Source organism: Fusarium fujikuroi, chromosome FFUJ_chr06, assembly GCF_900079805.1.
Source record: "Fusarium fujikuroi IMI 58289 draft genome, chromosome FFUJ_chr06".
NCBI lineage: Eukaryota > Fungi > Ascomycota > Sordariomycetes > Hypocreales > Nectriaceae > Fusarium > Fusarium fujikuroi.
The window spans coordinates 2429714-2446068 of record NC_036627.1 but is presented as its reverse complement, the minus strand read 5'-3'; the positions used below and the strand labels follow the sequence as shown (position 1 = coordinate 2446068).

Genomic DNA, 16355 nt, shown 5'->3' with positions numbered 1-16355 from the left:
AGATAAGGCCAAGAAAGAGCATTGACAATTCTACACTCACTGAATTAGGCGATATTCGAGATGGCTTCATCCTTCACCGAGACTCAGGTCAGTCAACAACCCACAAAAGACTTGACCGTAGCGTACGGTGAAACTATGAGCTGGAGCATAATATTTCGCCAGAAACCGGATGCGATTTTAATATGAGAAACTCCTAGAGACCTCATATCATGCTCTGTCGTGGTGTGTTCCGACGTACGACCTCTTTGCGAGAATGTCGCTTCTCCGCGGAGGCCAAAACGCCTCTACCGTGCGGGCGCAGTCCCTGATTGGTCCCTCAGCCACGGCGCGCAGTCTCCTTATCAGAGATCAGCCCTGCCGAGAGCTGCAAATGCGCTCACCTTCTATGGACCAGCGGCGGAAATGCTTAGCACGAGCTGCACTATCCCGGAGATGTACGTTCTAGATAGGGAGATGGGGAAAACATCAGAGGGGATCCATAGTTTGTGGTCTTGAGGTACATACAGCAGACCCTCTTTTTGTAAAAGGCTCTGAGAATCACTTATAACCATGAGAGGCCGTGATATCCCTTCTATCTTTTGGATCCCTTTCCCAAGTATACTTGTTTCAATATCGACTTATCAAAATGACTGCAACGGCACAAAAACGTGTGGTGGTCGTTGGCTTGGGCATGGTGGGCATTGCTTTCATGTAAGTCAGCTTGCACTATTTACTTGCCAACCGTGATCTGACAATAATGACACAGAGAAAAGCTGCTCAAATATGACGCCAAATCAAAAGAATATGCAATCACAGTGGTTGGAGAAGAACCATATCTCGCCTACAACCGAGTAGGACTCACAACATTCTTCGAGCACCGAAATGTCGAAGAACTATACATGAACCCAGCAGAATGGGTATGTTCAATATGAACCAAAACTGCATTCCAAGCACTAACAACCTATAGTACACAGAAGCTGGAAGCTCATTAAACTGTCACATCAACACAAAAGCCACACACATCAACACCGAGGACAAATTCATCGAATGCGCAAACGGCGAGAGTTACCCTTACGATATCCTCGTCCTCGCCACCGGCTCAGACGCCATTCTTCCCCGTATGCTCAAAGGCTGGGATGCAAATGGTGTTTTCGTCTACCGCACAATCGAAGACCTGAACAAGCTCATCAAGTTCTCCCACGACAAGAAGGGCACAAATGGGGCTGTCGTTGGCGGTGGTCTCCTCGGTCTTGAGGCCGCAAAGGCCATGCTTGATCTTGAGACCTTCAACAGAGTCGATGTCATTGAGAAGGCTCAGTGGGTTCTCACAAGACAGGTCGACGAGACTGGTGGCAAGATGGTGGCGGATCAGGTCTCGCAGCTTGGTGTGAACCTCAATCTCGGCAAGGGCGTATCGAGCATGAAGACTGACGAGAACAACAACCTTACCGGAGTCATCTTTGACGATGGCTCAGAGATCAGCTGCTCAACGCTATGCTTCGCTGTTGGTGTCAAGCCAAGAGATGACCTCGCCAGAAGCGCCAACCTCGAAGTTGGACAGCGCGGTGGCATCGTCGTCAACGATGACTTGAGAACGAGCATGCCCGATATCTACGCCATTGGAGAGTGTGCAAGCTGGCGCGGAATGGCTTACGGACTTATCGCACCTGGTGTGGCCATGGCCGAAGTCGTCGCTTTCAACCTCACACAAGCCAAGCTTCACAGTCCCCAGACCTTCAAGACTCCCGACATGAGCACAAAACTCAAGCTCCTCGGAGTCAACGTCGCTAGTTTCGGCGACTGCTTCGCTGATCGCGATGGTCCCGTAACACTTCCTCCCAAGTACGCCAGGACACTCGTTAATGGCGATGCTAAAGAGCCCAAATCTGTGCAAGCTCTCACATACAAAGACCCTTTCTCTAATGTGTACAAGAAGTACATCTTTACCAAAGATGGAAAGTATCTCCTCGGTGGCATGATGATTGGCGACGTCTGCGATTACGTCAAGCTTCTACCAATGGTCAAGGCGCAGAAGGAGCTTGAGATCTCACCCAGTGAACTTATTCTCGGTGCCAAGAAGGACGGCGGCGAAGATACTGATGACCTTGACGATGATGCTCAGGTGTGTTCGTGTCACAACGTCACAAAGGGCGACATTGTCAAGGTTGTCAAGGATGGCACCTGTAAGGACGTTGCCAGTCTCAAGAAGTGCACAAAGGCCGGCACCGGCTGCGGAGGTTGTGTTCCCCTCATCACCACCATCTTCAACAAGACAATGGCATCTATGGGCCAAGAGGTTACCAACTACGTCTGCTCGCACTTCAACCACTCTCGCGCTGACCTGTTCAACATCATCATGGTCAAGCGCCTCAACAACATGGGTGAAGTGATGCGCGAGGCTGGAAACGATAAGGAGGCTCTTGGCTGTGAGCTGTGCAAGCCTGTGGTAGCAAGCATCATGGCTTCGCTGTGGAACAGGCACGTCATGGACAAGACCACCCACGGTCTCCAGGAGACCAATGATCGTTTCTTGGGTAACATCCAGCGAGACGGTACCTACTCTGTTGTTCCTCGTGTATCCGGTGGTGAGATTACTCCTGACAAGCTTGTGGTCATTGGCGAGGTTGCTCAGAAGTACAACCTTTACACTAAGATCACAGGCGGTCAGCGTATCGACTTGTTTGGTGCCCAGAAGCAGGACCTTCTCGACATCTGGGGCCAGCTTGTTGCTGGTGGTATGGAATCTGGTCATGCTTATGCCAAGTCTCTGCGAACTGTCAAGAGTTGTGTTGGCTCCACGTGGTGCCGGTTCGGTCTGAGTGACAGTGTCGGTATGGCTGTTCGTCTGGAGGAGCGATACAAGAGTATTCGAGCTCCTCACAAGATCAAGGGTGGTGTGAGTGGTTGTGTGCGAGAGTGTGCTGAAGCTCAAGGCAAAGAGTATGTTTTACCCCCATATTTCAATTCTTCGGTCCGCTAACATGGATTCAGTTTCGGTTTGATCGCCACTGAGAAGGGCTGGAACATCTTCGTTGGCGGTAACGGTGGTGCGAACCCTCGCCATGCCGAGCTTCTAGCCAAGGATGTACCCCCAACTGATGTTGTGACAATCCTCGACCGATATCTCATGTTCTACATGCGCACAGCCGACAAGCTTCAGCGAACAGCCCGCTGGATCGAGAACCTCCCCGGTGGTATCAAGTACCTGCAAGAGGTCATCCTCGAGGACAAGCTCGGCATCAACGCCTCACTCGAGGCACAGATGGAAGAGCTTGTTGACAGCTTCTTCGACGAGTGGGCTGAAGCCATCAAGAGCCCTGCCATCGCTGCCAAGTTCAAGCAGTTCGCCAACACAAACGACACAACACGCAACATGGAGCTTGAAGATGACCGTGGCCAGAAGCGACCAGCTTTCTGGCCCGCGGATGCTGCAGCTACAGACAACTTCTCAGGTCTCAAGGACAAGTGGTCCATGACTTCTTGGGAACCCATCATCGAATCTTCTTATTTCGATGGCGCTGACGAGTTACCAAACGGTATCTCCGCCACTATCAAGCGTGGTGACACGCAGCTCGCCATCTGGCGAATCAAGGGCGTCTACTATGCCACACAGCAGATGTGTCCTCACAAGCGTGCATTCATCCTCTCCGACGGTCTCATCGGCCAAGAGCCCAGCAAGGCTGTGACGAATGGTGATAAGGATGGTGCTTCACCCTGGGTCTCATGTCCTCACCACAAGCGTAACTTTGACCTCGGCAACGGTGCCTGCAAGACAGATGAGTCTCTCTCCATCGCCACATTCCCTACCGAGGCTCGAGCCGACGGTATGTTGTACCTCAAGCTTCCCCCTGTGGAGGAGCTTGATGCTGCCTTGGGCACAAAGAAGTGGATGGTCAAGAAGGGCGAGGCTGGTGAGGCGCCTCTTGCCAAGCTTGACAGTAAGATCAAGTTTGTTGGGTTGAGAGGAAAGAAGCCATACGTCAAGCCAACTGGCGGTGCCAAGATGACCACTAAGCCACTTGACCTCATGATGGCAGCGAATGGTTGTGGTGGCGGTGCGCCGGAATGGTAGAGAAAAGAAACATAGAGGATAGACGAGTTTAAGATATCATGGTTTGGCGTTGGGGATATACCTGAATGGCTTGGTTAGGGTCATTATGAGTTATGTTATGTAGAGCATATATAAATACCTCTTTTCATGTTACGTCTAGTTCAACATCAAGCAAGCACATGATCCCTTATCAGTCCAATGATGAGTTTGATGGACATGAACATGGTATAAAAAGTCCTTACTGGGGAAGAACTGGATGATAAAGTCATCAAAGAGCCTCCTAAGTTTCGGTAAAATTTACCTAAGTTTTTAATTATTTTTTAGGATCAAAACTAAATATCACAGACAGGTCAGACAATAATATTTCGAGGTAACACTAGAGCATTTGAGAACGATAATATAAATATACCAATATATATATAATGCCCATGCTACACTAATCACCCATACTTGCGGATCTCTTCAGGTCACCCATTTCGACACAACATTAAGGCCCAGCCGGGGTAGGCAAGAGAACAAGCCTCGGTCTTAAATGATGAAAAGACTAAAGTAAGGAATTTTTATGTAAGTTGTGCCTCAACTTAGGAGGCTCTTTGATGAGTTTATCATCCGGTTCTTCCGCCATCGTACTAATCGTCGGGCTAATAAGAGGCCATGTGCTTGATTCTGAGCTCCCTCCTCAAAGTTCCTGGCGAGGTCTCTCATCATGGGTATTTGTCACAGCAATGACACCACCGTCCTTCTCAATATCAGCAGGAAGGTTTCCAAGAGCCCGATCACCAAACATGAGATCAATCTCCTCAAGAGATAGTCCCTTCGTTTCCCGAAAAGCAAAGATAAGGGTGGGCAGTGTGATGACGAGATTGAAAGCTGTTGGTGTAAGTCATATGACCAGAGAAAAGCTCCACGGGAGTCTACTTACCAACAAAGAGAAAATAGAACTTCCAGCCAAGCTCCTCGAGGGCAAAGGGACTGACTTGGTTCCAGAATGTGCTCACTAGCCAGTTGCCGATACCTGTGGCGAATGCGCAACCCTTTCCACGGATTTGATATGGCATAACCTCAGACATGTACGTCCATGATACAGGACCAAACGATAGCGAGAAGATGATTGTGACACAGAATAAGAAGGCAACTCCGGCAATACTCAGACCACGGTGTGAACCATCGACGTTCTGAGAGTTGACCGCACTCTCTAGGATGAGAGCAATGGTGATAGCAATAATGCCATAGATGAGAGGCCTCTTACGGCCGATCCTATCAGAGATAAATGTGATGAAAAACAGATCTCAAGAGTGTTAGTCTTTGAACAGAGAACTTGATGAAAGAAAATAAGATGCCGGACTTACTCGCAAGGGGACCGGTACAGTTGTAAATGCCTGCAACCAGAAGATTTGTCTTTCCGTTGATTCCGAGCTTCTCGTACATAATGGTTTGGTAGTAACTGTGTGTATCAGTTAGTAAACGCATACAAGAGGATCAAAGTTGAAGCGGGATCGAAATAAAGTCCAGAGATTAAATACAGAATCAGTGATTCAAAAACAGGTTTAAAAGCCTACCCAATGACATTGATTCCTAGGACTAGTGTCAGTTCATGCTCCTGACACAGATGGCTCTCAGAAAAGGGGCATCATACCAGTGAATTGAGTAAAGACTTGGACAAGAGTTCCAAGCATAAGGCGCTTCCTCCACTGAGGCACCTTGAACATGATCATCCAACCAGGCGCAGTTGCTGCCTTCTCAGCGTCAACTTTGACGATTTAACCGTCGTGATCGACGCAAATGTGGTGGTAGTCGGGGAGCGCTTTCCCTCTCCTCTCCCATGTCTGGAATCTCAGCAGGGGCAAAACTCCTTTTGCTAGATGGGATGGGAATCCCAGACTCAGCAGCAACAGCAGATTGCGAGGTATCCAGGGCTCTTTCTGCTTCCAACTCTCCACCAACCTCCACAAAGTCCATCTCAAGGGCAGGAGCAATTGGAGTCGGTGGTTGATGAAGAGAAGGGCTTGGCTGAGGGGAGGAGGAAGGAGCCTCAACCCACTCCCTGGCAAGTTGGGCCTCGTGCTTCTACGGGTAGTCACCATTAGTATCAGAGAGTTTCTCATTATCGTGATTTCATCAAAACCGGCCTATGAGCATCAGTAACTTACAGTGTGCGCACGCAGAAGGTGTCTTTTGAGGCTTTCTGGCCTCGTGAAAGACATCCCATAACAGTCCATCCCCACAACACGGCAACGAGGCTTATCATCATCCAGGGACCAGTCCAGCTCGCAATGGGGGAGGTGACCATATAGGCCTCCCAGGAGGTGCTCTCTGGCAGCCTCTACTACCTTCAGCACCCTTACATCTGCCTTGGCCCTTAGTTCTTCCTCTATAATTCTGTTAACTCCTCAATCCTAAGGTACCTCAACTATCTGTCAAGTAGAGTAGACACTCCATTGAGAAGGAAGAACCTACAAGAAAAATTGGCGCAAGGCTCCTGCTCCATAGGAGCAACGACTTGGGGAGGCGAGGGGGGAGGAATTGAGGCCACAACGGACCAGACGGTCTCTTCAGACTCATCCCAGAACTTGTGAGAGGTCAAACCTCTCGGAGAACACGTATATAGAGTTGCCATTGTTCACCACTTAAAATCAGTGTAAATTGATGGGGTGATGATATATCGAACATATGGTAAATTATGTGTCAAATCCTCTCTATTTTCCACGCTCATGACTGACCACAATGACTCCAATTAGGTAGGTACATGCCATATTCCTGTAATTCTTTTGTCTTGTAGAATGACGTACGTTTTTTTTTTGTCCCGGGGAAAGAGCCAGGTAGATGTCGAAATGAAAACTCAAGGGAAGGAACACAATTTTGGGAAGGAACAGTTCAGATGGAACCGAAGGACTGGTGCTCGTGATCGGCACATAGCCAAGTGCCATCATACAGGCCGCTTCTTAATTATTTTACCCTGAGGTCAAGGGCATGACTCTTGAGGGTATTCGAGAGATCTTCTAGCATGGCTTCGGTATACCAAAGTGCTGCTTAGTACAGCCTGGTGGGTAGAGACCAGCAACAAATGTGGTTTTCGGGGGTTGTATTCCGCTCTGTTGTCTGATAATGCTTTTTATTGTTAGTACGATATTAAGTACAACTCATCTCTATTAGAGAGGTTCAGATATAAGATCGGGATATTCATTACACGCAAACAAAGTCCAATTGTTCTATAAACTCATCTAAATACGAACGCGCTCAGTAATAGTAATACTTTTTACAGCTTAGATTCCTCGATGCGACGACCAGTCTCGTCAAAGTTAATCTTCTTGCCCGAGTTGAGCGACTCCTGGAGTGCACAACCAATCTTGACGGCCTGAACAGCACCAGTAAGCTTGAACGGTAGCTTGTTGTTGTCAAGCACTGAAGATGTGAATTCATTGGCTTCTGTGACGAAGGCGTGCTCGAAGCGACCATAGTAGTCGCCAGGAATCTGTCGGCGCACACCGGTTGCCTCGTGCATCTCAACAAGGTTGCCGACAGGGTTGGCATTGATAGCGAGTTTGCCTTCAGTACCTATAACCTCTGTCATGTCGTGCTGACCAGCAGCCATCATGCGCGAAGAGTAGAAGTATGCAACTTTGCCGCCCCAGAACTCAACGATGCCGACACCATTGTCTACATCCTTGTGCTTTCGCAACTCAGGCTGAACAGCAGTGATGCCAGTAGCAACAACCGACTTGACGATAGAGTCTTGGCCAAAGTACCACATGGCAAGGTCGATATCGTGGATGTTACAGTCGACAAAGATACCGCCACTGAACTCGGCATAGGCAACGAAGAAACCGGATGGGTCGAGCTTATCGCAGGTTTGAGATCGGAAGACGGAGGGACGACCGATGGCACCGCTGTCCATGCGATCAAAGGCATCGCGGTATGAGGCATCGAATCGACGGGAGAAACCACACATGACCTTGAGGTGAGGCTTCTTGGCAGCGGCGTCGACCACAGATTGGGACTGTTGAAGAATAAGGGTTAGTTAGAGTTCTTAATAAGCTTAATTTTTGGAAAATGGGGGACTAACGATCTCAACGCTGGTACTTAGAGGCTTCTCGCAAAGAACATGCTTATCAGCCTCAATGGCTTGAATAGCCTCTTCAGCATGAGCGGTAGTTACGGTAGCGACTACCACAGCCTGAAGACCGGGATGCTTCAGCATCTCCTGGTAGTCATTGTAGATTGTAACACCCTCGAGGTGAACCTTGGCCCAGTCTGCCTCCTTCTGGACAGGGGTAAAGGCTGCGACGAGCTCAGCGCGGGGTGTTCTGTTGTGAAAGTTGAGAGCATGACGAGCACCCATGCGGCCGAGGCCAGCCACGGCGACTTGGAGCTTAGGAGAGGCCATTGTGTTGAGAGAAGAAAGACGTGATAGAGAAAGGATTAGGTTAAAGCTGTGTGTCTGTCGGGTTCTCGTAGCAGCAATGAGACTGAAGAGCTGAGAGATGATGAGCACGAGCGAGCTCTCCTCCCTTATACCTTGAGCCTTCTGATTAATCTAGGTCAAGAAAATCTACACCGATACTCGGAGCTCTCGCGGCATTGCTCGTTTTTTTCTCGAATCTTTCTCAACCCTAACACCACATTCAACTCGATTGGACAGACCCGCGTTGCATGAGTACATGGTTTCTTCCAGTGGCTTGGAATAGAAGTCACAAGATCTGCATCCTTCCGCTTTTCAGTCAGAATAGTATCATGGCCATTGGCTAGATCATCGACTCTTCTCATCTTAGACACACGATGCAGGTTGAAGATGAGTTGCTAGTGGAGAATACAAATCAGATTTCTCCAAATGGAGTAATTAGCTACGAAGCGTCTATCGGGGCCTCCTACTGTAAATAGACCTGTAATTCGGAACCTTGACCCCTGACGACCCCGCACAGCATGAATCACCTCCGCATTACGGGTGAGGCTTAATTCTCCGAACATCTCCTTCGCTCAAACGAAGTAGACGTGATTAGAAAGACTGGCCGAAGGTTCCCGACTGGGGAAGTTCATATTCTGTTGGAACCAGGTACATGTCGAAATGAAAACCCGGGCAAGGGGAAGGAACACCCCTTTTGGGAAGGCACAGTTCAGACACATCTGCCAACTACCTTACCTTAAAAAGATATTGCCTCCTTCGGCCAATCTTTATGTATGTGGGCTCCTGAAGAAGCACTGTCTTTTAATCCTATGTGTTTATATAATAAGGATCTGGCTTATCCTAGATAATACTGCAGAGAAAATGTACTGCTAATAAAATGCTTAACTATACCTAGGGCAGCTATATCGGCGATTATCTGAGGTGGCCCCAGCTGGCTAAAGGCCACTTCCCCATATCTCCAAGCATTGACCGTTACAGTGGAACAAACATGGGAATTAGACTCAAAAACCGCCTTGTTTTTACCCAACCCTCGGGGAGCAAGAAAGTATCAGACTTTAATATAATATATAATGTCAAATAAACTCAGTAAAATGTATCCCAAACCTGTCCTAAACTTATGCTAATTTGCCCAAGTCTTTTTTTCATTTAGGATCAAGGTCCTGACTTTTCTTTCCTCCCCTGGCCAAGTAAATGGCTCGCCTGGAGACTTTTACGTACAGAAGCTGATCCCTTCCTTTTGGTAGCCGACGATTTGCCTGCCATAAAGGCCAGCTCGTGAGGTAAATGAACGGCATAGTGGTAACTTCCCTTCTAGTTAGATAGGTAGTTAAGCTTTGGGAGATAGTTATTTGATCCAAGGTAGGTAGGTAGGTAACTATTCAGTACATCTGCCGTGCCGTTATTGTAGGAGGCCCATTGTCATTTCAACTCTTGCACTTTTCAGATCCACAACCACACCCAAATCATCATCGCAAACACCATCGCTCTTTGATCAACAAATACACTCTTTGATGATCAAACACGTTCATACCAAAATGATCTCTCGCTTTAGACGTCCGTCTTTCGCGCTGTTTCAAAAGAAGCGACCTGCACTGTGTCTACCACCGCTAAAAAATTCCTACGAGAATGGCCAATGTCCTTTCTAAGGGAGTAAAGGAAACTTAGGACCTTGATCCTAAATGATAAAAACATTTAGGTAATTTAGCCTAAGTTTAGGGATTCTTGACTGAGTTTATTTTAGCACTTTCTTTTTTAAAGTCTTGAGTTCCTTGCTCCCTGGGGGCCTTCCCATGAACAAGTAGGACGTACGCGGCAATAAAGATAAATATGGCACGGTATAAGTGTCTATTCCGCCAGGAGAATTTCCATAAGCTCGGATCATCTGCAGGCATCTTTGTAAGTTCCCCAATAAGAATTATTCACATAATTCTAATTTATTTCAGCCTGGCTAGTGCCTTGTCTAAGACCCTCTCGTGACAAAACTCACAAACTTGTGACAATCTCTTTTCGGGCAAAATGACAACTCGAAACTTTAGACATCAGCGTATACCCATAGCTCAATACGAATTAGCGTGTTGTTGAAGGATATAGACAACTCTCCGTTTATTGATCTCACGAGCTGGCCTTGATGGCAAATCGTCGGCTTTCAAAATGAAGGGATCAGCTCCTGTAGTCAGGACTAGGTTTTCAGTTCAATAAAGCTTCGTTAAGTGAGTCACGAATGGTTTGAACGCAAAGGAGCGTTCGAGTTCGTTGCTGCTCTATGATCTCGGAACGATAAACAGTTGCATGAACTCTCGCTCGGGAATTCGGCGTTGTCTCGACAATAACATTCTCTCACTTCCTCACTTCCTCACTTTGTACGCCCGGTACACCAACACCACGGATATGTATCATGAGTTTGCGTAATAAGATCATCGTGGTGGTATTGGACGAGATACCTGCAGGCTGTCGTACCGGTAAGTGAAGTCGAAGCACCAGCTCGGGCATCAGGCAACCTCTTGTGACTGCAATCAAGCTTTTCGACGACGGAAACTTATTCAAGAGAGGATGCAATTGCTTTGTGTATCAATCGAGGTTTCGCAGTGTTGACAGTAGGTGATGGCCATTCGGCGAAATAGATGATCAGACTCCAAGCTCGGCCAAATACCTCGCTCTGTGTATGTGTGCACTGCACTCAACCTCGTAACTTTGGGCCTTGCTTCTCCTAGATATTTGGAAGGCTGCTTATCAATATCAAGGATAGCTACACACTGAGAACAATGCCAAGGTTGACAAGAGAGAGGCTATTATCAGTTTGAGACAAAGTCGCACAGCAGCATCGCGGTCTAAAACGGCGAGGTGCAGTGCTGTACGGCATGCAAGGAGGCAAGGAGGGAAGAAGACGCCTAGCTGGGAGGTCACATTGTAGCATTTTACATTCCATCTACGTCACGACCGGTGAGTGAAGAGCAAGCTCATTGTGGAGCCTGTTGTTGAAATTCCATGAGAGTGGTTGGCTGATGAGGCCAGCATGATAGGCGCGGCCAGTACCCGATAACCGGATCAAGAGGAGCTCGCAGGCTCGTCACACAAGCTCATGCAAGGTTTGTCTGTTTGTCTGTCAAGGATAAGGTACGGTGCGTAGTCTCATCACGATTCCCCTGCTCTGCATGACTGATCCAGGAGGCTTTGAGAGATGGCAAACCCGGGTTAAAGACACTGCATTACGGCAAAGCCCTTGACCGGTCTGCCACGCTGAATCTACATATACTCGATTTAGTAACAGGCGAGACACCGGTCAGTGCCCAAGCTGACAACAGTTCCTTCTATGGTGATCTGAAGCGTGGGATGAGGGTATGTTGGCGTGGGGTTTGAACCGCTGCAGCTGGTACACTAAAACCGGCACGGCTCGTTGGTCGCTTTGACTGGTATCCAGTATGTAGTATGTATGTAAAGGCTCCGTGACTCTTTTGGCTTTGTTGTCGCGTCATATCAATGTGGAAACAAAGCGAGAAAACTATGCTGTCCCCAGGTGTATAGCAAATGCTCAGACAATCGGGTTTGTGCCTTTACTGCATAAGTGAACCGGGCCAGTCTTTTACAGCTCCCATCTCTGTTCCCACGCCTTGAACATAGCGAGTCTGGCCAGGGTAGTCGAGTCAGACACTTGCAGTCAGCATCAGACAAGGCTCGGGCCCAGAGTCGATGATACGACATAAAAAGACACCAACATCGGACTGAAGCGAATGCTAGCACATGCTAGTCTGAATAGACTCGTGGAAAAGCTTGAAGTGAAAGGCTAATAGTCAAGTTGTATGCAGGGGTCCGATATGTCATCAGCTTCAAGCCTGGAATAGGCCAGTTTTCTGGGAAAGGTGGACGGACGTAGCGGGTTCGGCAGTCAAACAGGAGTGTCAGAAACGCAGTGGCCACTAACAAGTCCTCCGGCACTTTGAGATTGACGAAGCGCTCGGGGCTTCTGCAAGTCGCTTGTCATCAATTTGAATACACTTTGACCAAAATGTATGGTTGCGGACCCCGTGGGAAGAGGCGTTTGATGCGCACTACTACGGCACTTATCTCCGCTTTCCGAAGGCGCCCGCGTTGTTCTTTAAATATTGGCCAAATAATCGGCTCAGAAGTCTGTGAATCAAGAAACGCTCGATGACACCCGAGCAGTCAGTTATGAAGTCGAGAACCACTAGATCAGTGCGAGTGAGGTTTGTGGCTAGTAGTTCGGTGATCAGGTAACTAGATCGTCCAGGGTCCTGATGTCAGTCGTAAGACGCGGCTAATCCATCCCTCACCCTCACAATAGCCATGAATGAAAATCCAGAGTACACCAAGATCATCACTGAGCTACTGCATAGTGCCGTACATGTCATGATATGTAGGTACCAACCGGGTTTTGTACACTTCCCTGTGAAAAGCCTGGTGTAGCCAAAGAACTCAAGACCAATGCGCAAAAACCCCGGTAGTTGATGACTGCAGTGATGATGCTTGATGCAACGTTGGTTCATGTGTCGGGAGAGGCCAACTAGCGATCGGGGTTTAGAAAGGAGATTATATTGATCTTAGCGAGGGTGAAGGACGTGTTGTTACTTTGTTTTATGGAGGTCTGAACTCTGAACTCTGGTGAAGACACGAGCTAGTGCTGTAGAGCTTGACACTAGGTCACATGTCACCATCTCATCGGGCTTGCTTTAGTGCCCTAGGGGCTTAGTCTAAGGCACGAGCACCCTTGATAGCGGATTGTCGGTGGAGAGAACTCGAGGTCCCCCCACAAGCTCTCGATAGATCCGGGCTCTTTGGCTCCTAGCTAGGCTACCTAGGGGAGCATTCAAGGAGTTCTGGCTGGATCAATGCTGCTGAAAGCCGGGATCATGGCAGGCTAGGCAGGCTATGGCGGTGATCTTTGCAACTCCACAGCACATCCATCCATCAACGAAAAGAAAAAAAAGAAACAAAAAGGGCGACGTCAAATTTTACGAACTGTCAGAGACAAACGAGATGAGACACAATAAAGGAGGAGAGTACAACAAACAGTCCAAGTTCAAAGCCACGGATGCCACGTACGAGTCCTTCTTTGTCCTTGGCCCTCAGCCTTTTCCGAGTCTTTTCTTTGCCCTTTGCCTGTTATATTGGAACAGATCTCGTGGTGGTACTTTGCATCGACAAATTATATCCTTGACGATTTCGGCTTTTAGCCAGCAAGGCCTATTGGTCGCCTGTCTTGATCCCCTGGGCTGGACTGGGCTGCCCTGCCTCAGCTGGCGTCTGCCTCAAGATGCTGGCTGAAGCTTTCGCTTGACGTGGCCATGTTAAGATGTTATCTCAACTGGATGCCATACCAACAGGGGTTGTTCTCTCATCAACTTTGCGCAAATCTCCTCCTCAAACAGACGCCCAACGATCACGTATAGTTACATAGTACTCACTCTCCCGGTCCTGTCGCGTGCCTGCAGACGAAACGAAAAACTGCACTTGATGCTCGTGTGCGACATCATCTCAAGCATGACACCTCATCCTGCACATCATCATCACTAGAAGTGAGAATCCTCTGCGTCGCACTCGATTGGTAGGTAGTATTCTCTCTAGTCGTCTCTTTTCGCGTTTCCAAAGCTGAGCACAGGACGTGGTCTCCCGCTTCGTGTTTATTCCGTCATGGCTGGTCGACCTCATGGTGTTTTTTTCTTCTTGTCTCCTCAACCATTGTGTATGTATTACTATTATCCTTGGTGTTGGGCGTCCACCATCCAGCCAGTTTTGCTTCGCTCTACGTAATCTGCTCTGTGTACTTCCCTTTGCTTTTTTCTCCCTGGTCCAGCGTGCCAGTAACCTTCAGCCTTTCCAAATCAAGCTCTTAGCTTAGTTAACCACAAGGATGCATGCGCGCGTACATACCCGCTGTGATCTTGGTCCCATTTCTTGACTATCCCCTTGCACATTTGTGCCTAGCAAACAGAACAAGCTCCACGGCCACGAGACGAGCCTCTTATTATCGACGCCCTCGAAAATGACCAAGACCACACGCCCCCTTGTTTTCCTTTCTTTTTTGCCTACATTTCCAGTTGTCCCCGTATCCTTGAGCGCACATTATTCACAGGTCTTTGCTTGTCTTCTCCAGGTCAGCCTCGTCAGGCCTCAGTTGACGGATTCACTATGTGTACAACACTTTCAGCACCTCGCCTTTCTACCCGCTCCCCCAGCCGTTGCCGTTGCCATCCGTCTTAGACTGACGGGAGCCGGCACGGCCCATTCTGAGGTCAAAACGACTTCTTACACACCCATCGTGAACTCGGACCCAATGTACCAGATCCCACCCTTTCCAATTCCTCCAAGGGGCTAGAAAAAGCAAACCCAACTCGGAGCCCCATCTACCAAGCTCCGGGGTCATAGTCTAGTAGTGCGTATTGATGAATAGTACGCACGCTTACTTCGTAGGTAGTTAGTTAGTTAGTTGCTTGCTTGCTTGCCAGCAGAAACTTCAGGTCTTTCTTTTTTGAGGTTTCGCTTGTCAATCCTTCCCAGCTCCTCGTCAAAGCACAAGCTCACATAGTGGCTCACATCCTTCATACCAATTATTTATAACTTGTCCGAAATCTACTCTCTTGTCTCTTCCTCTCCATTGATTCTCCGTGACTGTACTGAACTAATTTACTTGCTTTGCAATGCCATATCTTCCGGTCTCCTCAAACCTCTGATCCTTGATCATCTGCAACTTAGCCTCACACAAGCTTTTTCTCGTCTACTTGAAGCCTGCATTGCCGCCTCAGTCACCCTTCCCATTGAACGGCATCTAATCCTATCCTGCCACATCATCGTCCCGGAATCCTGGGCCCAACCTGTCTGTTAGCCTTCGTCTTACCTTTCGGGCCTCTTAACTACATCACGCGTTGGGCAACTTTACAGGATACCCGTTGCCGCCCTGTTCTTGAAAAACCTCGCACCCGCCGTATTCTGACACGGTGGCTACGTACAGCTTGGTTCATCTGAACGTATAAAGCTCATCATCTCCTCCCTCGGTGTTCTCATCTGTCGTCTCAGCTTCGAATCCGTTCTTGAGTAGGCTTCATTAGATCTTTGGTTATTCAGATCTGGTACACCAACCTTCTTCAACTTCAACTCTCTGGTCTCAGAAAAATCAGTTTCTTCGGCCAACTATCTTACACCAATCTCCGCCTGTTATAAAAAGCCCAAAATCGCGATGGAGGTTCAATCTGCCACTCCTACTGGCCCCTGGCAAGATCAGCTCGACAGTATGGAAACCCCCACCCTCCACTTGACACAAACTTCACATTCTAACTACTGATCAGGTGTTTGCCGAGATGCTCAGTTGCGTCCCCCGGTTTTTCAAATTGTGTCTGATCGTCGAGGTATGCTAGTCATGAAAGATGACTTGGTCCTGAGCTCACATTCTTATAGGTGGCCGAACTGCTTGGTCCAGCAGAGTAACTGTCCATGGCAAGACTCTCGCAGCTCGTTTCTGGTATGACGGCAAGAATCTCAACAATGCCAGAGAAGATGCTGCCGAGTGTGCCGTCAAGTGGTTGACTGGATCTGAATCTAGTTCTCCCACCCAGCAATGGGGTTGGTAGACTTACGATGTGGGGGTCACTCCTTTTCATATGCTTAACCCACACAAGCATCACTGACATCTACGGAAATGGTGGTCTGGCCATTTATGAACGAAGGAGTTATCTTTCTTGTGTTATTATGATTTCCTTTTGGTCTTACCTCTTTTCGAATCAAGCACCTGGAGTTTGGTAGCAAAACTTACGAAACGGGCAAGGTTATGTTCACCATGCTCTCAGCACCTGGAACAATTGACCCCTTGGTCAAGGTCTTGGGTTGTATTTTATGGGTTGGATTGGAGGGCGAAAGTCTGATTTTTTCATGTATGACTTGAGGAAAGGGTAGGATATGTCGGTTATTACAGTT

General features: G+C 48.3%; 4 protein-coding genes; 2 read left to right on the top strand and 2 right to left on the bottom strand.

The window, feature by feature from the left end:
• Positions 1 to 625: 625 nt before the first annotated feature.
• Positions 626 to 4051, top strand: FFUJ_06099 (probable nitrite reductase; the record flags this gene model as incomplete). XM_023579386.1 has 4 exons in its annotated part: positions 626 to 690; positions 746 to 896; positions 947 to 2919; positions 2971 to 4051. 4 exons carry the CDS (start codon positions 626 to 628, stop codon positions 4049 to 4051), a joined length of 3270 nt encoding a protein of 1089 aa, XP_023432231.1.
• Positions 4052 to 4709: 658 nt separating this feature from the next.
• On the bottom strand, positions 4710 to 6647 carry FFUJ_06098 (related to sugar transport protein STP1; the record flags this gene model as incomplete). XM_023579385.1 has 8 exons in its annotated part: positions 4710 to 4900; positions 4953 to 5318; positions 5380 to 5474; positions 5590 to 5605; positions 5667 to 5762; positions 5809 to 6097; positions 6181 to 6377; positions 6488 to 6647. The coding sequence occupies 8 exons, from the start codon at positions 6645 to 6647 to the stop codon at positions 4710 to 4712; spliced, it is 1410 nt and encodes a 469-aa protein (XP_023432230.1).
• Positions 6648 to 7286: 639 nt separating this feature from the next.
• On the bottom strand, positions 7287 to 8414 carry FFUJ_06097 (probable NAD binding Rossmann fold oxidoreductase; the record flags this gene model as incomplete). XM_023579383.1 has 2 exons in its annotated part: positions 7287 to 8027; positions 8094 to 8414. 2 exons carry the CDS (start codon positions 8412 to 8414, stop codon positions 7287 to 7289), a joined length of 1062 nt encoding a protein of 353 aa, XP_023432229.1.
• Positions 8415 to 15621: 7207 nt separating this feature from the next.
• FFUJ_06096 (uncharacterized protein) lies at positions 15622 to 16012 on the top strand (the record flags this gene model as incomplete). XM_023579382.1 has 3 exons in its annotated part: positions 15622 to 15673; positions 15731 to 15790; positions 15840 to 16012. 3 exons carry the CDS (start codon positions 15622 to 15624, stop codon positions 16010 to 16012), a joined length of 285 nt encoding a protein of 94 aa, XP_023432228.1.
• Between the last annotated feature and the right edge of the window lie 343 nt (positions 16013 to 16355).